At 42.6% G+C, this 23,696-nt stretch overlaps 1 protein-coding gene across 4 annotated transcripts in view; it reads left to right on the plus strand.

Moving 5' to 3' along the window:
• LOC138488180 (zinc finger protein ZFP2-like) overlaps positions 1-23,696 on the plus strand; it is a 289,886-nt gene that overhangs the window by 138,211 nt on the left and 127,979 nt on the right. For 3 of the 4 annotated variants that reach the window (XM_069614978.1, XM_069614979.1, XM_069614981.1), the window contains one exon: positions 6,788-6,880. The exons of the other annotated variant lie outside the window; for it this stretch is intronic. In XM_069614978.1, coding sequence (XP_069471079.1) covers positions 6,788-6,880 — 93 coding nt within the window. The remainder of the gene's footprint in view (positions 1-6,787; positions 6,881-23,696) is intronic. 4 annotated transcript variants of the gene reach the window in all.

A 23,696-nucleotide genomic window follows, 5' to 3' on the forward strand; every position in this document is an offset into this window, starting at 1 on the left:
ATGCCCCTCGCAAGTAAACAACACCTCCTCTGCCCTTAGACCATCAGCAGCAGAAAACAGAGACTCATCACTGGCATCTTTGATGGAGTCAATAGACCTGCAAAACCTAAATGAGGTATTGTCAGATAACAACAGACCCCCGACTTGGGAGCTAGCAGAATCAAAGGCTTGCATAGACTACATATTCGTAATGACATCTCTATTAAAAGCCATAAAAACCTTTGAGGTTACAAGAACAAAGGCGAGTGACCATAACCCATTGTCAACAAAGTGGGGCACAACTGCACCCCATGTCATCAAAATGCAAGCACAACTAGAAGTCAACACTCAAGGAAGCCGACTAAAACTATCATCAAAATCAATAAAAGATTTAGGGCCTCATTACGACTTTGGAGGTAGCCATGCCCTTAATATCGGGTCCGGGTTCCCTGAATGGGGAAATACCGGGCCATTCCGAGTTTGGAGGGCCTGGTATTTCCTCCTTCAGGGAACCCGGGCCCGGTCCTTCCCCATTCCCATTCGAGCCCCCATAGGGCTCAATGGGAATGGGGAGGGAGCTAACAACGGGCCCATTACAAGAGGGCTTGTTGTTAGCTCCCTGGTCCCCTCGCGGGACACGCTATGGACGTCTGGAAAAACCAGACATCCAGAGCGGGTCGCGCGAGGGGACCTCGTAATAGTGCGGAATGCGTTTAACGGCGCCGGCACCATTACCGGCACCGTTTAACGCATTCCGCACATCTTATAATGAGCCCTTAGAGTCCAGATACACCGCGATGACCTACCTAGACCAGTCTAAACAGATCGACTTCTTACCCTTACTAACAGTGTACAAGAAAGCGACGTCTCAGACATCAGCCGGCTATACAACCAAGACTAGTCTATGATAAAATCCTAGTAGACAAGAGACGTGAACTGAGGAAAAGTAAACGGAGAGCAAGAACCTTAGACACGGCAGATGCACTCCTCGAGACAATCGCAGCAACAAAACAATATAAAGTTTTGGTACGAGGCCATAGACTTAATCTCTACCAGCAAGACAGCAAAAACATCCTAAAAGCCATAAGCGGGCACAAGGCTAGAGAATTTTGGACACTTCTCAAATTAGCATCTCCGCCCCTAGAAAACACCATGACCAAAAGCATTGGCGAAAAAACGTGGATATTGTATTTTACCAACCTCTTTAAGAGTCTGCCAATAACCCAGACCTCCGTTCCAAGCACAAAACCCCAGTCATGGGGCGAAGTTAGACGACCCAGTAGACATCTTAGAAAGAATCAAAAAAACAGAAACCCTCGAGAACCCCAGGTCCAGACGGGGTAACAAACGTGGACCTAAAAACCTGCCCAATCGAATGGGCAAGACTACTAAGTAAAATCTTCTGGAGATGTGCATACTTGAAATCTATTCCGCTGTCATGGAAAACCGCAACACTGGATCCGATCTTTAAAAAAGGAAACAAATGCAACCCAGCAAACTACCGCCCAATAACGCTGCAGGACATAATAGGGAAAGTCTTCGGCGCCCTGTTACTGGACAAATTTAAAGAGTGGGCTAGACACGCACCATGTGACTATTTCTTACAGAATGGATTCAAGAAGAACCTGGGAACAGTGGCCAACATCTTCTTGATAAACGTACTAAAGAACAAAGTACTGGAAGGAGGACTGTGCAAATTCTTAGCCTTCATAGACTTGACTCAAGCGTTCGACAGAGTTGATAGATCTCGCTTATGGTCCAAACTAGCAGCCTGGAATTGCCCGCCGACCCTCCTCAACCCAATCAAGGCATTATATACAGACACCAGTATGAGAGTTCGTCTTGACCAGCACAGGGTCTTATCAGCGGAGATCCCAACATGCAGAGGAGTGAAACAAGCATGACCTTTGGCTCCGGCCCTCTTCCTGGCATTCCTAGGAGACCTAAAGGACTCAGACACAGCAGTACGAGCATTTCCCCCGAAGATGAGCAAAACACTGATTACCCGTCTACTGTATGCCGACGATGAGATCTTATTAGATCATACGCCAATCGGCCTACAACATCAGTTTAACAACCTATCCCAATACACTAAAACAAACAACCTAGAAATCAATGAAAAAAAGATAAAGTTCTTGACACTGGAAAAAACCAGGAGGAAAAAAGAGAACATTCATCTCACTCTAGACGGGAACACCATTGAAAAAGTCCAAGACTTCAAATATCTGGGTGTCATATTAGACAGCTCAAAGAACGAAACAGCAATGCAAGAGGCACTTAGGACAAAATCGAAACAACTGCCGATGCAAGGAAAGGCCATAGATAGAAAGTTTGGCCGTTACTCCATGGTGCCTATGTTGGAATTCTATAAAATGAAGGTGGTGCCATCAATCACATACGGGGCAGAAGCACTCGCAAACATCCCCACGAGCATTTGGCCGAAACTTCAAGCCCTTTTTTGGAGAAAGGTCCTAGGCTTACCAAACTCAACTGCGATCGCATCTATACGCCGTGAACTCAGCCTATAATCACTTGGGAGTACGGTCATTTATGCAACTTTGATGCTCTACAGAAGGTGCCGGATGGCAGATTCTCCTTCAGTTTATAACTTAATAAACCAAGAAATAGAGAAATCCAACAGCAAATCACTGTGTGCATGGAAAGCGACCAACATCATGTTACTCAAGTCAACTGAATGCACACAGAGGTGTTGCTTCACAAACCGGTGAAAATCCCCAAAAAATAGTTGGACTGGATAGGGACACTGAAAGCCGTGGCTGGGAACAAACTGACAAACCACCTCCCAAGTAATGTAAGAAAACTAAATGAACTGCAGCCTTATATTAAAAAATTCCCTAGCAGACAGGGCCGTGACTTCTTGCTGAGAGTTCGCCTAAACCTGTTACTAACCAACAAAATCTTGGCAGTGGGAGGCCTCTCATCCACCAGCCTTTGCCGCTTTTGTAACACAGCAACAGAAAAAGAAACAATTCGACATCTTCTGCTTCAGTGCCCGAGCAATCAACGGATCAGAGCCCACTATCTGAAATCCATCTTCTCGGACTTCACGCTGACAGACGAACCAGCGTGTTGGGCTCGATTGATCAGCGGCGACAAAATGAAGTGGCTACTAGCTACTTACAAAATTCTTCATCACATCAACTTCCCAACCAAACTTCATGGGAAAAGTAATTTCTAGCTCTTCCTTCAAGTACTTTTCTTTTCTTCTTCTTCAGTTTGCCACAACTGCAGAAATCTTACACATCAGTTTGTAAAAATCTTGATGATTATACATAAATAAATAAACAATAATACAAAAATAATAATAATGGTTTATTCAAGAAACCTTGAGTGGAAGAGTTTATTTGAATACTTGTAACTGTAAATCTCTGTGTAACCCCATTTCAGCTCACATTGACCCCTCTTGAGATAAGCCTGGCTGCTCAACACGCTACCAAAACTGTGTAGTACAAGTTTATACCAAAGGTTGGGTTTCATATACCTCTAGTCAGAGTTGTTTGTAGTGTTCCCAAAGGGTACTGCATACAAACTTTGCCTAACACAAGGAATGGGAGCTCGTCTTGCATGGTGCCTCCTCTGCCTCTCTGCTCTATGGTCTTTCTAGTGCTGCACCTCAATGTAGAGCAAGTTTACATCTGCTAGTGGCAGCATGGTATTGCAAAGTGTGTTTGGGGAAGGTGTGGGCCGTATGTACCCTTTCTGAGTGGATTGGGTGCACCTGTGGCTTGATTTTCTTCAACAGAATGGATTTGCTGCCACCTTTTAGGTGTGTTCTTGAAATGACTGCCCTTTTTCGGCAGTATTTTGACTTCTAATACAGTGGAATTACCATTGTTTTCGCATTAGGCTAATTCTGCCACCGATGATTCCGCTGATGGAATTGTCACCCTTTTTCTGGTACACTTAATTCAGCGGAGTGGTAAAAGTGACGGTAATTCCATTACCGCTGTTTTTCCACCTACCGCTGAATTCGTAATGATACCCAATTCATCAATGTACAGTTATCTGGATGGATGTGGGAAAGGATGCTACTTAGACATGTATCTGATCGAGCATAATGGAATATGAACCCTGAGGTTCTCCTTGGAGCTTTGTACGATAATTAAGTAGTAGATAGCTTAAAGAAAGTGTCATTTGTTTGAAGCCATTAAAGAAAAACAGTCTGTTATTGAACACTGTAAAAAGGAATTACGGATCTGCATTCTTTTATGGAGTTATGAGATGTATGCTTTTGAATCAATCCAAGGCTGATAATTATACACACATTAATGGAAAGCTCAGCTTAATTAACAAGTACTGAAACAGAGAAATGATGCTTCTGTCCTACCATTCAAATGCATGGACATATTAAATAAGGTGCACAACCATAATTTGTCTTGTCATTTTGAGTAGGTCCCTTCCCGTTTCTATTGAATGTGATTAGTGTTCTCATACAGCACTTCCGACATCAAAAATATCACATTATCTCCTTTAACAGGACTTTGACTCTTTCTATGTTCATTCTGCACGTGATTGTTTTCTCTGCATTATCTTTCAACTATGTGAAATGTTAAGTGCTTTCTACTGAAAAACAAGATGCAATACCAGGCACTCGTTGGTTCCTTGCAAAAAAGATTTTTTATTCAGTCTCATACATGTTACAAAGCTTTTATACCGTGCCAAATCAATGGAGTAGTGGTCCCAGAGCGACTGGCTTATCCAAGGAGAGTAGAGTACAGGATAGGTCAGTAGAGATGAGATCAGAGGGGATATGAAAAGAGGAAAGGAATGCTGGTAAGGTTTTTGACAGGCATCGGAAGGGGTGATATGGCCAGCAAGAGCCATGCTTGTAATTGGGTGGGTGTTTGTGGTTCTGCTAGAGGGCCGTATGTCAGTACTTGAGGAAGGTGATATCTCTATGTTTTGTGTAAACAATTGATAGAATGATTGGCAGCTTGCTTGCTGGATTGAGTTTATTCTTGTACCCGATCAGATCCTGGAAATAACTTGGCACGAGGGAGCCCTGCCAGGCTGGACTGTATAACAGATAAATGCAATTTGAATAATGGTGAAGAAAGGAGAGGAAGTATTGTATAGGAGACCTTCCATGGTACAAAGAAAGCCCAGCACTTTGCGGGAGAACTGTGAAATGGGCATTAGGCCCTTGTCCTTATCCCAAGGGCACGTCTTTCTCTGGACTAGAGTCTATGCACATCTGGTGTGGTTTTATTTTCCTAATGCCGGGCATGCTCTGACAACTTCTCAGTTTGTAGAGAACACTTTAGTTCCTAACTCCCCATGGGCCAATTCCAGCTATGTGCCTAGGTGCCTGCTAAGCCACTGGAATAGTGGGAGATATGTGATCCACAAGTAGCTCTTTCACCATGGTAGAATAACCACTGGGCCAAATAGATTGGTCCTTAATCAAAACCTGCAAGTTTGATCCCGCTATTTCACAGACATATGCGGGATCCATAAGCTTTCAGAATGTCTCTTACCACTCCTGGGTCATGGAAATTTAGTTCAATGGAGTCTGCAGTATCCCCCATCTTTGTAGTTCTCGTGCACTCAGCGATGTGCTTCCCATTCACAAAAGGTCACCCCCCTGTGGTTCGTAACCAGTGCAAGCTTTTGTTATGAAGTGCTTCCCTTGGTTCTGTACGGTTTAGGAGGGGCTTGGGGGCTCCACACAGGAAAATTGACTTCGTTGCCAGGGACCTATTATAGTTGGTCATTGTATATCGTAGGTCCTGCGGGACCCTCCTAGTGGGTGCTTCACGATACATGTGCCCCTTAGGGGCAGAGTTTGATAGCCGTTGGTTGCGGGGCAGCCCCTCCCCCCATGGGCTAGCTCCTGGCTGTTTGCCTGTGTTATGTTCAGTGTAATGGGCAAGGGCTCCCCTTTACCAAAAGCTTCAGTGAAGGACAGAAGCAGTTTCTTTATCTGAAAGAGTTCGGCCAGAACCAAACTTCAGTTACAGCAGCACACCCCTCTGCCCGGGTCTCCTTCCTTTGGCCACTCTGCAATGCGGATAACCACAGGGATTACAGTTGTCCTGGCTACGCCTATCGTTGGATAGGCGATATTGGGCAATGAGTCAGATAACGGGGCTTCCTCCTTCTCTGTGGGTAATCGGACAAAATGTGGAGTGGTTAGCTCATCCAACTCCACCTTTGGTTGTGGTGGTTCCCCCCTCCTTTTTGTTTCGTGGTGCGTGGGTCCTCTCCCCGTTTCAGTGTCGATGTGGAGGTTACAGAGTCCTCGGTCTAGCCAGATCCAATGGTTGGGCAGGCGACTGGTGGGGCTAAGCCAGGCAGCTGAGGTTGCAGGGGGGGTTTCTCCAAGGGTTCTGTTGGTTCCGAATTAACTGAATATATATGGAAGTGTCCACAGGCCTCACCACCTCTGTGGGGCCCAAGCAGTCCGCACCTGGCTGGGAGATTAGGGGGCCCAGTTGGGGTTCGGGAGCCGGAGCAGCCGTTGTCAGGCCAGATAAGTTGAGACCACCCTCCCCGGTACCACCAAGGAACTGTCGGCTTTCACTAATCAGAAGAAACCTATGTCCTGTGGGAGGATGGTGTGCTTGCCATGACCAGTGCATGCACAGGAGGTGACAGTTTGCATGATCAGTGTTCATCTGTGGGCGCACAAATATGAGGAGCTTTGCGCAAAGAAGCAGACAGCTGTGTACAAGATTATTGCAGACCACTATCATCTTCTCCGGTCCTTCCATCCATATCTACACTAGAACTCTATTTTGAGTATACTTTGATCCTTTTGAAGTAACTTTGTTTTCATCTTTCACAGCAAAATCTCCACTTGAGAATATTAAGGCTGAGTCACTTCTAAGAAGCGTTTTTGGCTTGGAAAGAGGAGAAAGCAGCATCTGCATCAACCCAGGTATATGTCAAGTATTCCAGACATGAAAACATTACGAAGTGAGAGACCACTTCTAAATCAGGCTGATTTACAGATGTTCCTGCTTTGTTAAATTGTTGGTTTTAGACAGTGAGTAACTCCTACTGTGCTTATATAATTAACAAATATGCCTGACTTGCTTAAGTGCTGGCATTTTAGTGTCAGTAAACCCAACACATTTTAACTTATTGCATGCGCCATTCTCTAAAGTAACTTTCCCAGTGTTTCGAGAATCTTTAAGCCCACACAGTGTATTGCAATGGTCCCACTTTTTCAGCTCATGCACACAGTAATCTGCAACACGGCCAGGAAAAAGAGCGCCTTCTCAAAGTATCATTTGCAGAAAAATAGTTTTCATAGTAAGTGTGTAGATTTCATCCATTAGCAGATTTGCATAGCCAAAAAATTGAAGAAGCAGAACCTGAATCGGAGGATTCCTCGGCACATGATAAAAATGGATCAGTTATTATGTACTTATCCATTTAACTGAATGCTTCCCTGCATCAATGCACACAACTGACTTTATAAGAGATGTAATGATTTCCTGAGAAGCCACTGTTGACTGATATAGACCGATCTATGTTGAATGGTCAGAGCACACCTTTATAACTCTTCACTGTCTTGTTTGGTACACCACTCTTGTTTGGAATATTACCTTCTGTTTACGTCAATTTGCAGGTTAACCAGTTCCGCGACTCAACTCCTCAAATCATAGATGAAGCTGTCACTTTGAATATAAAGTACAAGATCTTTAAAACATAAGTACTCTGGAATGTCAGAGTTTTACCTTGGGGAGGCATCTGATAGGCACGCTGTAGAATAGAGGTCACTGCCAAACTAACCTTAACTGAGGTATCTTATTCACTGTGGGTCTGTGGAAAAACATTGTCTGAGTTTACTTTGCTGTCACTGATCACATGACCCTGCCTTCATGTCAAGCCAGCGTTCAAAGCTCACTAGAAATCAAGTTTGAGAACTTCAGATCACTGTGTACATCCAGAGTATGTGAGTGAAAGTAAGCACAGTGCTACCTCAAATACAGAGAGCGGAAGAAACATCTAGAACTAGCTGTGCCAGAAATGGGAGTCAACAGAGCCCTAAGAGAAACCTGAGCACCCAGGGCATGTCCGAGACAGAAGAAGTGAAAATGCTATGACACGATAAACACACAGAAGACTGGGCGAGAGAACATGGCCAAAATGGGCCAGATTCGAGGGGAAACCAAAGCCGTGGGAACCCAGTGAAGCAAAGCCAACAGTTGCCTCTACCAGAGCCCAGTCCTTAAGGAAAGGGGACATGAAACCAAACGGAAGAAAATATTGCTCTGAGCCAAGGGCAAGAGCTTGCAGACCAAAAACGGTTTCTAGCGGCTTGAAGTTGGAGACCTGAGAATGAAGAGCATGAGCTGTACCAAGAAATAACGCTGACCAAAAAGCAGTCAAGGATGGGCAAAGCACTTTAGCAGACACCACTGAGGGAACATTGAGATTTGAACTTGGAGAGGGATAGAAGAATAGCGCTGACCAGAAGGCTTTGTTATCCCTGAAATGAAAAATGTTAGGACCTTGATTCCAAAACCACATAGCACAGTGAGAAACCGCTTGAACACTGAACACAAGTGTTGAAGTACAAGTGCCCAAAGAGCATTGAACAAGCAATTGGCTACTGAAACATTGGATTTATGTCGACCAAGCCCCTGAACTCCATTCTCATAGATAACCGTTACAAAGTGTAACAAAGAGCGAGGAGACCAGAATTGTAGTTCTGACATGGTTTTATTGACACATAGGAGGAGGTTGGGTACCTCGGGCAATAACACAGAAAGCGTTCTGGACAACAGGATGGTAGCATACACAAATATAAACTCTCTCCCCACCTTGCATTCTCTCAGCTCAGTTTCTGTCAGCTGTCGCCCTTGTAACGCCAGACACCAAGACAGTCAGGATGTCAGGAATGGATGGTGTGACTTCCTACGAGACCTTGCAGTTGTATTACCAAACGGAACAGGGGGAGCTGTCTAGAATCAAAAAAGTAAATTCATTTTTTTTTTTTTTTTTATTTTATTTTGGTTGGCTGAAAGCATTCAACCTTTCAAAAATTTCTTCATTACAAAATACATTAATTTTTTCCAGTTTTACAAATTTACCTGTATCATTTTTACAAAATTTATATCACTTTACCAATTTTTACGCTTGTTCATACTTTCCATAGCCTATATACATGTTTGATTGATTTGATAAATTTTACAGATTTGTTTCAGAAATAATAAACAGTGTTCAGTTCACAAGGATAATTGGCAAATAATGTTAAAAGTTGAGACTCAAATAAATACATAAAAATCACATATATCCTAAAATTTAAAATACATTTGTCAATTGGCTATGGGCGACAAATTGCGTGGTAATATCGTTTTTATAAATTGCGTTAGAGCGATGTTAATAGCAATGCGATTGCTTGTCATTAATATAATCCATATCTCATATGTTGAGCGATCACAGTATAGTTGTAATACATTACAGAAGTAATGTTTTCGTATGTCACTCAAAGCAGGGCAATCCACTACTAGGTGAGCTAAGCACTCTAATTGCATGGCGTTTTTGCAAAAACGGCAAAATGCCTCAGTTTTTGGAATTGCACCTCTTCTCGCTAGAATTTGGTTTGTGGCCTGTAAGTTCAAACGCAATCTTAACATTTCAGAACGAACATGATGTGATGGAGATTTTAAAAGATAATAGGCCATTTGTTTAAACTTCTTGTGAGGAAATAAATTTTGATCGAAATCTACATATTTTTTACATAGCTCTTGGCTTACATTCCAATCATGCCAATACAATCTTTTTTTTGCTAGCACAGGATTTTTAAGTAACAAGTCAATTGATACATTTGCACTGGCTAAAGCATTAATGATTTCACTTGTCCACTTTTTGGGGAATACATCATTGGATTCACAAATATACATTGCAATTGCACCCAACATATTGTTAGTTTGTGTACCCAGAAGACATTTTCGATAAAGATTGCAGAATTTCCAAAGAATTAGACCAAACAAGGAAATACTACCAAGTTCATACCTTAACATACACAAGGGAGTACACACTGGCAAGCACAGAACTGTTTTCCAAAATTTCCCTTCAAGTCGGTCCCAGTAAGTTCTAGATTGAGGTAACAGAGTTTCTGCTCCGTAAGATAAAATCGGAACAGCTTTTTGATTGAAAAAGGTTGCCACATGCATTATAGTGAATTTGCCGTACTTGTATAGGATTATTTTGGCTTGTGAAATCAAGGTCATGACTTTGGCTTTTACATAGTCATCATAAATTTGATTTGACATAAGGCCAGAGAAAGGTAATCCTAGGTATTTATAGCTTGGTACCTTCTGTAAGGGAACTTCACGCAAAAACCACTGACTTCTCACCATTTGTGTGTGCCTTTTTCTTTGGCAAATCACTATCTGAGTTTTATCCACGTTGATAGTTAGATTATTGGTATGAGTGTAAGTATCCAATTTATTCAAAAGGTTCTGTAATCCGCTTGGCGTTTGCGAAATTAGGACAAGATCGTCAGCATACAAGAGCCATGTGATTTTTTGTGCACCTAATTTGGGACAATCTGACAGAACTTTCTCAAAGGATGTCCCAATGTCTAGGATGAAAAGGTTGAAAAGGGTGGACGCCAGAATGCACCCCTGTTTCAATCCTCTCATGGTATTGATGTTTGCAGACAACAACCCATCAAGCGATAGTCTAACTTGCATTGTCGTATTCGAGTGCAATTTCTTGATTATGGTTAACAATGACGATGGGCAGCCATAGTTCTGTAATTTCTGGAATAACAATGATCTATCGACTGAATCAAAAGCTACCCGAAAATCGATAAATGCCATATAGAGGGGTTGATTAAGTTCTGCATATTTAGATTTAAGCATATTTAATGTGATTAGATTCACTGAGGTGCCTAGCCCTGCAACAAAACCAGTCTGAAAAGGGTCTCTTTTAAGCTCATTTAGGGTCCAGTTATTCAATTCTTGCAGAATAATGCGGCTGTAAAGTTTGCCTGGTGCATCTAATAAGGCGATGGGTCTATAGTTCTGTGGGAGAGACCGATCACCTTTTTTATGAATTGGTACTATCAAAGAGTGAGTCCATGTTGCCGGGAGCTCTTGGGATACATTAATATGCTCATATATATGATATAGAATATTTGACCATATTACTGGGTGTTCTTTGAAGATTTTGTTTGATAGTCCGTCTGGGCCGGGCGCCCTAGACTGACTTATTTTATTGATAAAATGTAAGATGTCAGTTTTATCAATCTTAATATGAAACCGTTTAAGAGGAGTAGAACTTACAGGAGGTTTACCGTCAGACGGATTGGCATAGATTTTAGAGAAATAACTAATCCATCTTGCTTCTGGAACACTCTGTGTTTGGCACTTTGTTTGCGTCGGAGAGACAGCGCTGGTCAGGGCTTTCCAGATTTGGGCTGTATTGCTATCACGAATATTTCGTAACATCATTTCACCATCTTGTTGAAATAATTTACTTCGATGATTCCTCCGCCAATTCCTATATGATGTTTTAATTTGAGTCAGTATTGTAAACCTAATACACAATGGAAGTTTCATGGCTTCTCTTTTTTTAAGGCGAAATTCAGTTTTCTTGCTTTGGATCTCCAGGTCAAATACATGTGATCTTTTAAAGTTGTAGTTTTTCCGTACCCTGTTTTCTGCAAAATGATGTATTATATCATAATAGGGAACTGGGGTAAACGGTATATTATTCCGTGAGTAACGGAAGGCAGCTTGCAGCGTAGTGTTAAGGTCATTTAGTTTGTTTTCAGTCCAAATAATACGATTCAGCTGATTAGAGACTGTTAATTGACCCGAATTCACCATTGTACTACGTTTGGTTCTTGTCACTTTTGAAGCCCATTGTAACATGAGCAATCGATGATCACTATTTGGATTTGTTTCAATATTAAAAGAATGAATTTGTGAGAAAAGTCTGTCATCCACATAAATGTAATCAATTGTGGCTTTTGTGTTGCCCTGTTGCCACGTTTGAGTCAACTCACTATTGTCAAATTTACTCTCATTCACCATACAAAATCCTCTCGTCAGCATAAGTTGTTCCCACAGCTTACAATTTGAGTCTCCTGATATGCCCATCGAGGGGAGGCAATGAATATTTAAATCACCAGCAACGACTATATGCTGAATTTCTGGGACAAGCATGGTGAAATCCAACAAGGAAGCAACATCACCCAAGAACTTCCAACTATCAATGCTTTTGTGGTTCCAGTAGAGATTAACTATAGCGTACAAGGTTGAGTCGATTGACATAATAGTCAACTGCGTGAAGGAGTTAGGAATATAGGAGAATATTATACTGATGTTAGCGCTTAATTTAGTTGCTGTGATAAGACCAGCCATCGGACGGCCTCTATTTCCTTGGAGAGCTGGCAAAAAATGAATTTCGTGGTTGTTCCATAAGGGAACCGTGGTTAGCCATGTCTCTTGTAAGAGGATCACATCGTGATTATTTAAGATGTTTTGTGTATTATTAACCAAATGATTAAAACCACGCGTGTTCCATGAGACCAACGAGACAAATCTTTCCTTCTCCACCTTGTGCGCGAGTTAACTCCTGGGATCGCAATTACAGCAGCATTTGGAGGGAGCCTCCGAAGTTACATCGCTATCAATATAAACAGTACCTTTATTAAGTTCCCTTATGGCAGAATCAGTCCACGCTTCAGCACTAAGAGAACCATTAGATGAATTCGTGGGACCCAGAAGTAGTATGAATCCCAGTGACAAAAGTTGGTTTTTAGCTTCCCAGATGAGATTTCTGACGACTCTTGACGTCAACCATAGGCATGCCGTGCTTACTGAGTTGTCATTAAAAAACTCCACCTGTGCTATATCTGCAGAGACAATATCCTGCAGTAGCGGAATATCGGAGAACACCTGTAATATACTTTGTCGATTGAGCACATATTGCGGGTATGGGGCTGGCCGGCATCCCAATACTAATGCAATATTATTATCCTTTGCTATTTTGGATTTCAAAATTGATTTACTTGGTAGTTTATTAGGAGTGTTTTGCGCAACTGTAGGTCTTGGTTTAACTACAGACGAGCGTAAAGTTTTTAGCATAGTAACAATTTCATCATTGTGGGTAGCTAAAGGAGGAGGCGACTCTATTACTTCTGTGTTTTTATCAAGTTTAAATGAGACTGAGGGTTTCAATGATGAGTAATGCGTTTGAAAATTGTCAGCTTTCTGTGGTTCAAGTGAGGGGGCTTTGAGTATCGGTGCTGCAGTAATTCTGCTCATGTAAGCATCAACTTCCTTTCTGATTTCAGCACGACAGCTAATAAGCATGTCTTGTCCATAATCATCTTCATTTACTGAAGATGATTGAGAGGCGCGAGCTACAGTTGTTTTAGATTTATTATTGCATGGAAGTTTAGTTCTATTGGCAGAAGATAGATTCGCATTGGGTTCTGACATTGTCAGTGAGTGATGTATTTTCAGGTCAGCTTGTTCTTGTTCATGGTTGTTAACTGCTTTAATCAAATTGTCTAAGGGCTCATAGGGCGTTGCAGATGTTTGCTCTTTAATTGCAGAGCCCAATTTATTTTTGCGAATTAGGTTCAATTGGGAGTACTTTTTCGTGATAGCACAGGCCGTTTGTTGACTATGTTTGTTTGGAATGGTCAGCCTATTAAAGAATTGTTTTGAACTTGTTGGCGCCTGTACTTCATTTTTTTTAACATTTTTTGTTTTTTTGCCAGTCTCAAGAGTTTTCCTTTTTTGCTGTATTGTTTTCCCAGATGAGTTGGACTTCAAAGTAGGTAGAGTCACTTTTTTGCAAAATATTGTATAGGGCTCTGGCGTTGGTGTGCTGGTAGAGTCACGCTCTATCTCCTTTTCATTAACAACAACAACCTCTCTAATCACCTGTCCTATATACGGCAAAGAACACAATATGCCGGAGTTGTCTATGGTAATTGGGGACAGTTGATTCTCCAATTGAGCAAATGAATTTGATACTGCTGGAGTATTTTCCGATTCATTAGCAGAAATGATAATTGGAGTTATAGCTGATGTCATAGTGGCAACAGTAACCAATTTAGTTGGCATTAAGGGCAATTCAATCGGACTGTTCGACGGGTGATAGGGCACTTTACTTGTCGAGTGTGCAGGTGCTCGCCCTGTTTCTTGCTTAGCCTGCCAAGCTAAAAGAGCTAATAACTGGGCACCTTGTACGTCCAATTTCGTGTTCAATGTGTTGAACAGAGTAGTAATAGTTTGTAACGTTAAATTCATTGCACCTAAGGTTAGTTCAATTATGTTTGGTGCATTTGATGTCGATTGAACCTTTTGCGTAGGTGAGCGCAGCCGCGGTGTGGGAAAAAGAAAGGAGGAGGTAAGATTTGATTTCGTATAGCCCCCGTTTGAGAACAACTTGGGGGAGAAGGAAAGATTCGCAAGTGACTCTTGTATTGTGAAATCCGAACCGGGAGAAGGTAAGTCAATCACTGCTGCATCCCCCAGTGTTTTGGCTGGGGCCGGACTAGACTTTGTATCAGAAAGTTGCGCCAATGATTCTCCTCTTAAAACTGTACTGTCCGATAAGGAAACATGCAGAGTGGTGCCACAGCCCTGATTGTGGTTTACTGTCTTTGGATCATTAGCGTTTTTTAAGGATGCACTCTGCGTAATACAGTCAGGGTAGAATGAGCGTATATCTGCAGTACATGGATTTTGTTTTCGAGCATTAGTGACCGAAGTCACCGCACGCTTTTTTACTTTGGAGTTCTTTAGCATGTCTGTTTTACCTGTACAAGGAGTTGATACGCATGGCACTGCCCCAGTGGATTTATCAATACCGTTTAGGGACAGCCCTTGGATTGGAGGCATGCCTGTGCGTAGTGTGTACAAATTTCGTTTCATAATGGTGATAATAGTAATAATAATAGGTGATTGCCCGTGCCTATCGAGGTCGTTGAAGAGAAGATTCCGACAGTTTGTACTTCCAGCAATTTGGAGATACGCGGACTTTCTCTCTCTAGGTTACCAGCAATCACAGTTACTGGCGATAGACCCCCGGTCCTCGCTTTGCTCGCGACGCCGCGGCGAAGTGGCAAAGCGGGACTTTCTCGGGACTTCGCCGGTGCGCGCGCGCGGTGCGCGCGCGTTTTCCCTTAAATAGGCACGCCCACACAAGAGGTAGCAAAGCCTAAATATAAAAAACACAGTGTGAAATTAAATATATATATCAAGTTATATTAAGTTAACAACTTAACAACTTAGTCACAAAACTCTGCTAATCCTGAAGTCTTCACCTTATGGGAACTGTAGTTGTTTTCTATAACAATTGTTCACGGAGGTAGCAGGAAAGTAGCAGAGAGCAGCGGCAAAGCGGGACTTTCTCGGGACTTCGCCGGTGCGCGCGCGCGGTGCGCGCGCGTTTTCCCTTAAATAGGCACGCCCACACAAGAGGTAGCAAAGCCTAAATATAAAAAACACAGTGTGAAATTAAATATATATATCAAGTTATATTAAGTTAACAACTTAACAACTTAGTCACAAAACTCTGCTAATCCTGAAGTCTTCACCTTATGGGAACTGTAGTTGTTTTCTATAACAATTGTTCACGGAGGTAGCAGGAAAGTAGCAGAGAGCAGCGGCAAAGCGGGACTTTCTCGGGACTTCGCCGGTGCGCGCGCGCGGTGCGCGCGCGTTTTCCCTTAAATAGGCACGCCCACACAAGAGGTAGCAAAGCCTTATGGGAACTGTAGTTGTTTTCTATAACAATTGTTCACGGAGGTAGCAGGAAAGTAGCAGAGAGCAGCGGCAAAGCGGGACTTTCTCGGGACTTCGCCGGTGCGCGCGCGCGGTGCGCGCGCGTTTTCCCTTAAATAGGCACGCCCACACAAGAGGTAGCAAAGCCTTATGGGAACTGTAGTTGTTTTCTATAACAATTGTTCACGGAGGTAGCAGGAAAGTAGCAGAGAGCAGCGGCAAAGCGGGACTTTCTCGGGACTTCGCCCTGCTCTCTCAGGACCATTGGCTCCAAGTCCCAAAGTCCAGCTCCTATTTTGGAAAGCAAGGTTCCTGAGTGGTCGTAATCACGACAGTGCCCAACAAAGTCACTCGCAATTTCAGGTAGTTATAGGGTCCTAGATCACTTTCTTTAATTCTGGTGGGGTCCGGTCCCCCCTGAGAACGTGGTCACTGCTCAGTTTCTGTGTCTTGGCTATGTTACCAACTGGGATTGTGAGATGGTCTCCTGCAGTTGTTGCACCCCTTTTATGTTCAGAGGTCTGTTGTGGGCATGCGCCTACTTTTCCCCTGCTGCCTTAGTGGGCTGGTAGGCTTGGTAGGCCTACCGCGAGCAGCTTGTATAAGTACCCCCCCCCCACGTGGTTTGTTCCAGATAGGAATTTCTTCCCCGTACCTGGGTACTAGCTTTAGGGTATTGAGGTCATGCTGATGACCTGCTCCTTGCCACATTCATCAGACCCCCACCCTGTCCTTTTGGTATTGCTCTCTGGTCCTGAATATATAACTCCCCGCTCGCTCTGCCAACCGTCACAAAGTGAAAATGGAACAAGGAAATCTATTTTAACAGCTCTTTGTTTAGTGTTTCTCAGTGGTATAAATTAAACTCAACTTTGGGAGGCAAGAATACATGCAGAAATAGGATTGATCTATCATTGGACACTGTTGCTCTCGGAGATACTACATTATTTCTTAGGGTAAGCTTCAAGGTGCCCTAATGCACCATTGTCTCTGGGTATCATAAAGAAAAGAAAGGTCAAAACAAAGTCCTCTGCTTCTTTATCAGGCACAGATCTAATGCCCTTCAGAAGGCCTGAAACATCTAACTGGACAAAAGGAATATGTTGATAGATTGGCTGACAACAAACCGGAAGAACCGAAAAGAAATGTCTCTTAATGGGCTTCTGGGGCCTCTCCCAGTCACTCACAATAGTTTTCAAGGTGTCACTCTTACTCTTCCTGTATTCTTGGAGACCTCATCCTGGGCGCGTAGATCTGCAGTGTGCTTATTCTCTAGATCGTTCTCCTTGTCAGTCCCAGGGTTCGTCACTCTCCAAACTACCACCTTGACTCAATTGGTACTTTTGTGGCACTCTCTCTTCCTTCTCTCTCTACTCCTGTATTTTCCTCCTGAGGTTCTCTCCTCCTTCTTCTCGCCTCTCTCTCCTCTTATGACCCACCCCCTTTTCCAACTACTGATGTTCCTCCTCTCTCCTTATCTCATCCACCTCCCCTCCTTTCCAACTCCTGATGTTGCACTCTGCCTCTTCTCTCTCCTCGCTATCCTTCTCCTCCTCTTCTGTCGTGGCCTAGCGCTCTCACTCCATCTGCTCTCTCCTCCAGCCATCACCAAGTAAGCTCTTAGCTCCTTCTATGCACACCCACACGCCAGGATTTCTCCCTTGTATAAGGACTCATCCCTGCTTCCTGGTATAGCCCCTTTTAAGTGCCCTCGCGTGTATTGGCTTTTGAATTGGTTTTGGTGATTGGTTAGACTTAATGGGGTTTGGGCAATCTTTCCACTCATTAGGCTCCACGTTCTCCTTTCTGGATCTCAAACTGAGCCGATATAGCAGTCATTCATCATTGTGCGCACATGTGGCCCAATGTTGACTCGGAGGAGCTACACAATGTTGTTCTTGTTTGACAGTCTGTTTTCTAGGGCCACTGCAAAGCGATGCATTAACGCTCAGATCCAGAGCCTAAAGGCAGATGCTTAACATAGAAATGTACAAATGTGACTATGACATCACTATGTAAATATAAAGCTTTGAAAAATGGCGACCATGAGAGACACGCAGAACGTCAAAGGAGATGCTGAATGCAGCAAGGATGAAAAACATCCACAATTTAGTAAGAATGATACTGTGGCAAAAATATGGATAGATAGCAATACTGGATGTAATTAGTTTACAGTCTTTAGATGAAAATCCTGCATACTTTCTTGTTGCCTTGTATTTGTTTAAAACAAAAAAATCAACATTGAAAACTATAATTGTCACATGGAAACTCATTATAAATAATAGGTAAGTTCAACTCTATTGTTGCTGGCTATGAAATTTCATTATAACATGCACAATAATAAACATATTATTGGTACAATAATTCTTATGAGGAATATTTCTATTGTAGAACTGAAATAATGAATGGATCATTGATTAGAATATTGAACCATCTTTAAGGCAGACAAGTATGTACGGGTAGTAGCAGTAAGATTGTCAAACTTATAAGGGAATAGGGGTCTCAATCCCCTCTTCCGAACCACAGAAGCCAAATAGATTGACCCCTCCCACCGTGGTTGGCACGGACACCTGCAAACTCATATCACAGGAAGCCACGTGGCAGCCAATGGGGGGAAGATGGAGTTAGGGAAAAGGGGATGGAGTGACAAAGGAAAGGAGGGGAACATACACAAGCAAATACATACAATACAGCGATATTCCTGAACCTGTACCTCTATTTCCTGAACACCTAACCTGACCTCCTATACCTGTAATGACCTTGCTACATACGAACCATAGGAGCTCTTTAAACTCCACTTTGCACCTCACAGAACATAAGCGGATAACCTAGAACATGGACTTTGAACATAACATAGGGCTTGAACATAACGTAGGACTTGGACAGTCATTTCTTGAACACACATAGATTTGCTTACAAGCTAAATGGCACATACAAAGGGGTGTCCCTTTTTATGAAGACACGAGACACATGGCCCGTCGGGCACAATGAAACCACAAACAATGATTTAGGAAAAAAGACACACACGAACATGCCCTTGTACTGTGTGGACCCATGCGTGTGCTTTAAATAGTCTCAATATCTTTCCCAGTGCCCTGTTTTATCCGTTCAGAGCTTTATAGCATGTTTTCTCCACATGGCGTGTCTAATGCATGGCATGTATCTTAGGGCGTGTTACATCACACACCCACTGCCGCGTTGAAGTAATCAATTAATAAACAAAGTAAGCATATAGCAACTACAGAATATGAACACTGGGGTCAAAAACACTTAACTGATGGTCCGGATGCCTCACAAGGACATCCGGACCCTGAAGAGCGATGCCCAAAGCTTTTGGGAGCCCGCTTCACCGCCGCGGCCCGTGTTTATTCAGCTGTTCGTCACCGTCGTGGCCCGGGGAATCTCCATCAGTCCTTCGGCGTCTGAGAATTTCTGCATGCCTGCTCCTCAGCTGCTGCCGCCCGTGCTGAGAATCATTAATTACCTGCACCGAGGCACGGGCCGCGGCGAGTTTTAACAGTTGCTGCTAATGAGCAGCTGTTGTAGCGCGCGATAGGCGAACTACACACTTCCCAACGCCTCATGGGAAATGTAGTTTATCGCCTCTTGCAAAGCAAGAAGCGCCGACCTGTGCCTTTCCTCAGATTCCTGACAAAGATGGAAAAGTTTAACTATATAACCAACCCAGTTAGATATTTTTGTGAGTGCTTAAACGATTAATATAATTCTCCTGAATGATCAGAATTGGATTAAAATAGGTGATGGGGATAATTACCTCCACTCAAATTAATTCGATGAAAAGAATATATCTAATGTGTTCTAAGTTAGTTTTACTTTCAGTTAGTTGCGAATAGCTACGCAAGCATAATATAACAGTTGCTACAAGGGCAATACTGAAATTCACTAAAAAGCAATGGACACACCAGGTAGTAAATCATAACAACTCATTTTTATTTTATTTTATTTGTACATGGTTTACTTAAACCTCATACAATACAATCAATAGAAACATTAATACATAGTACATTAATATGAATAGAAATATATTTTTTTATATATAAAATCAATTAATAGTTTATAATCTCATAAAATTCATAATGTCAAGGATTCTGCTCTGCCTTTTTTTTTAAATGTACCCTTCTAATCAAAAGTGGAGTAGTACTTTATTCTAGACCATAATGCCATAATATTTCCTCATTTTATGATGCAAGGTTATGTACAAATGAGCCGAAGGCCTGTACCCTAATTTCTTGAAGGACAGGCCAAACATTTACAAAGTGCCAGATTGAGTCCACTTCTCTTCCACAGTGCCGACAAGCAGAGTTTTCGCTTTGGCCTCTTTTAAACAGAATTTCCTTGGTTGGCAACAGATTGAACCTTATTCTCATGATGGTGTCTCCAAGTCTGCCATCTGGACATTGTCTAAGATATTTCAACAGGCTTCCCTGTTTCTTTGACTGCAGATAAATGTCTGCATGTGATGGATGTTGAGTTTTTACTTTGCTAGTTTTTATCCAATCAACTTCTAGCATTTTGAGTTTGACTTGATCATCATTCTCTAACGGGGCCTCTATACTGATCCCATAAAGCTCTGTGAGCGTGGGCAGTTGTCCCAAAATGCGACCATCAGCCCTTCTCTTAGTTGTTCAATGTTTTTTCCCATTAGGGCATTTAAGGAATTCTTGTCGCTAGTTAATAGTTTCCGATAGAGCTTTATATGTGTGCTGCACACCTCATGGGAGCTTACTCCTCATTCAAAACGCAGGATGGTTACCGGGATACAATTCGGGAGGCCCATGGCTCTTCTCCAAATCAACCCTCCAATTTACTCAAATCAATATTATCATCCTCCACCCCCGTTTCCAGACCATATAGAAATGCTGGGACAAATTTGCTCTTAAAAAATACAACCAAACCAATGAACTGAGGCTAAACCGGCAATACTTAGTCTTAAAATGTTTCATTTGGGCAGCAAACTGTAACCCTCGCATCCATAATACCTCTCTCCTAAATTTTAGATCTCATGATCTTATTATGGTTATGCCCAGATATTTGGTTGAAGGGAGGACGTTAAGCTTTATTCGTCTTGGTTTCCAGGCGTATCTTATGTTCTTATTTTTCCTACCTTTTAAAGCACAACATTGTAGACCTAGACAGGTGTATTGCTAGTCTATTCAAGTCCATGTATGCCTCAAAGCCTGTCGGATGTTTCTGGAGACCCAGGGACATCCTGTCTATTAATATAACATTGTCTGCGTATGCAACCCCAAAAAATGGCTCACCCTGGATCTTAGGAGACACTAAGCTTGTATTCCCCAGAAAATCCTCCACATCGGCTAAATAGAGGTTGGAAAAACATGCTGCTAGGGAACACACCTACATTAGACCACAAGCAGTCGTAATAGAGTTGGTCACTTCACCCTTGTTGCTCAGCCTCACCCGCACTGTGGTGTTGGCATGTAGCTGGACTATTATGTCTAAGAGGCTTCTAGGGATGTCCCAATCCAACATTTTAGACCATAGTCTCCCCTTTCCACCATGTCAAAGGCTTGAGACAGATCAACACACGCCATAAAAAGAGGATCCTTTCCTTTGCCACAGGCTTGGTCAATTAATGACTGTATAAGTAGGCCGCTCGCATCAGTTCCAATAGCTCTCCTAAATCCTGTTTGAAATTTCGAGTGTCTACCTGTTGAGGATAGCCATTCTTCCAAACATTTTAGTACGCTCTTGGCAAAGATTTTACTTTCAACGTCCAAAAGAGTTATGGGGAGATAATTCTCAGGATCCATCTGATTGCTTTCTTTGTGCATAGGTCTAATTATGGCAGTCTCCCAAGAATCTGGGAATGTTTTCCCTTTCAATACGCCCTGAAATAGTGTTTGTAGAATAGCAGACCATAGGTCCGGGTCTCGTTTCATGATTGCTTTACAGAGACCGTTAGATTCTGGAGCTTGAGAATTTTATCCTGCCTTTAATATTCCTGGAGTGTTTCCAATGACATATCTAAGTCCGATATCCCATTAAACTCAAGAGTATAGCCTGCGCCATTGGTCTTCTTAAATAGGTCCCTAAAATAGGATACCCAATTTGCATCTTAGATTGGCTTAGTCATTTCTACTGCATTTCCTCCCTGTTGATTATTTACCATTGAACAGAAATTCCAACTAGAGGTATTCAATATTGCCTCCAGCCTTTTTCTCCCTCGTTTTGCAATTCTAAGTTTCTATTTGCTATGATCCAGTTCTTATAACATGGTTTCTCTTTCTTGATCAATGTAATTTTATCAAACCATTTTTGTTTTTAGTGCTCTTACTCTTGCGCATAAAGGTCTTCCTTGACTGGACATCTCTGTCAAAGGGGTGGGGCGGGTCGTTTTATACTGGTTAGTGCCATTTGTGGGCTGTTCTGACATTATTCTATCAAGAAGAAAGGGAAAACTACTGACTTCAAGCTCACCTAGTTTGTCTAGCAAAGTTGTTTCAGACCAGAAACGCTTGATGGATTTATTAAAATGGCCAAGACTTTTGTGATTCCAACCAAGCTGTTTATTGTTTTTGGGCATTTACCACTAGATTTCTACAGAGTGGCCTGGGCTTTGGCTATTAGATCTAGGTGTAAGATTAGAATATCATGATCACTACGGTCGGAGCTCTTTATCTCAAAATATATTACATCTTTAAAAGTTGTCTCTGATACTGCTATGTAGTCAATCCAGGATCTAAGTTCATCTCTGTGCCAAATCGATTTAGGTGGAACATCCCCCAAAGTCTGAACTGTCAGTACTTGTATTCATCATCCATCCCAGAATTCTATCCATTTTTAGCCCTGTGGGATTTGTCAAGTTTGATATTCACTCTGGTTCACCATGCCGTCCACAAAGCAACATTGGGATCTAGGCAATGGGAGTTCAGGTCCCCCACTAACATTATTTCAGAAACAGTTTATTTTCATGTATACATTTCAATGATATCCTTTAAAGCTTCCAGACAGTTTACTAACATTGAGTGGGCTGGGTTCCAGTAGATGTTTATTAGCAGCATGTGTCTGGTAGATTGTCCAACTTCCAATTTAATATCCGTTGCCAAACGCCCTCTAGTAATGTCATTGAATAATGCTCCCTTAAGGCCCCCCGAGGGCCTACCTCCATTTAATCTTATTGCGCCCTGGCAGATGCTTTGTAGATACACAATGGCATAGATACCCAAAACATCCAAAAGGGATGAGTGGGTCAGAAGCTTCCCAAATCCCTTTATATTTTAAGATGCCAGCGTTATATGATGGCCAATTGCACTTCCCTTCACCATCTCCTCATTAGTGCTATTACCAGTGGGAACGTCCACTTGCAAGTGGGTGTGGGGACCTGTTCCAGCAGGCAGGACTGCCATGGGCCACACCCCTAAAGTCGGAATGGTGGCCTAGGCCCCACCATCCATAGCTCAATTTTCCCAATAGGTAATTCTTCTGGCTGCCCAGAAAGAGTCTACTATTAGGATTTGGGCAGGGAGTGATCCTAAAACCTAGCCCTTCAAATTGTGCGCTCGAATTTAGTAACATAGAGTAAACAACACTAAATGGTACATTTATCCCCGCAGTGTCCAGCCTTTTGTTGTCATGTAGTTTTACTTGAGCAATGTTCAAAACCGAGCCTGGACACAATCTAGGATCAAGTACATATTCCATTATTAGATAGGTTGAGACAGGTTCTTGAACTGGGGAGTCTTTGTGGTACAGCGGACCATTGAGGGTAAACCTATGCTCGGGTGCAATCTCTTTCCCTGGTATCGGTTCCCCGTTTGCCCCATCATCTCTGTACATAGGTCCAAATGCTCCACTTTTCATTTGGATGGTCAACCTGCCTCCTTGGGCAGCTCCCCAAATAGGCTTGAAGTTGTTGAAGAAGGCATGTTTGTCTTTGTTCTCATAAGGTTTGTCAGCATGGGTTTCTATGGTCGAGGCAGCTGGATTGCCCGGGTGTTTGCCCCA

The sequence above is a fragment of the Ambystoma mexicanum genome, chromosome 9 (assembly GCF_040938575.1).
Source record: "Ambystoma mexicanum isolate Mex_15411 chromosome 9, UKY_AmexF1_1, whole genome shotgun sequence".
Classification (NCBI taxonomy): domain Eukaryota; kingdom Metazoa; phylum Chordata; class Amphibia; order Caudata; family Ambystomatidae; genus Ambystoma; species Ambystoma mexicanum.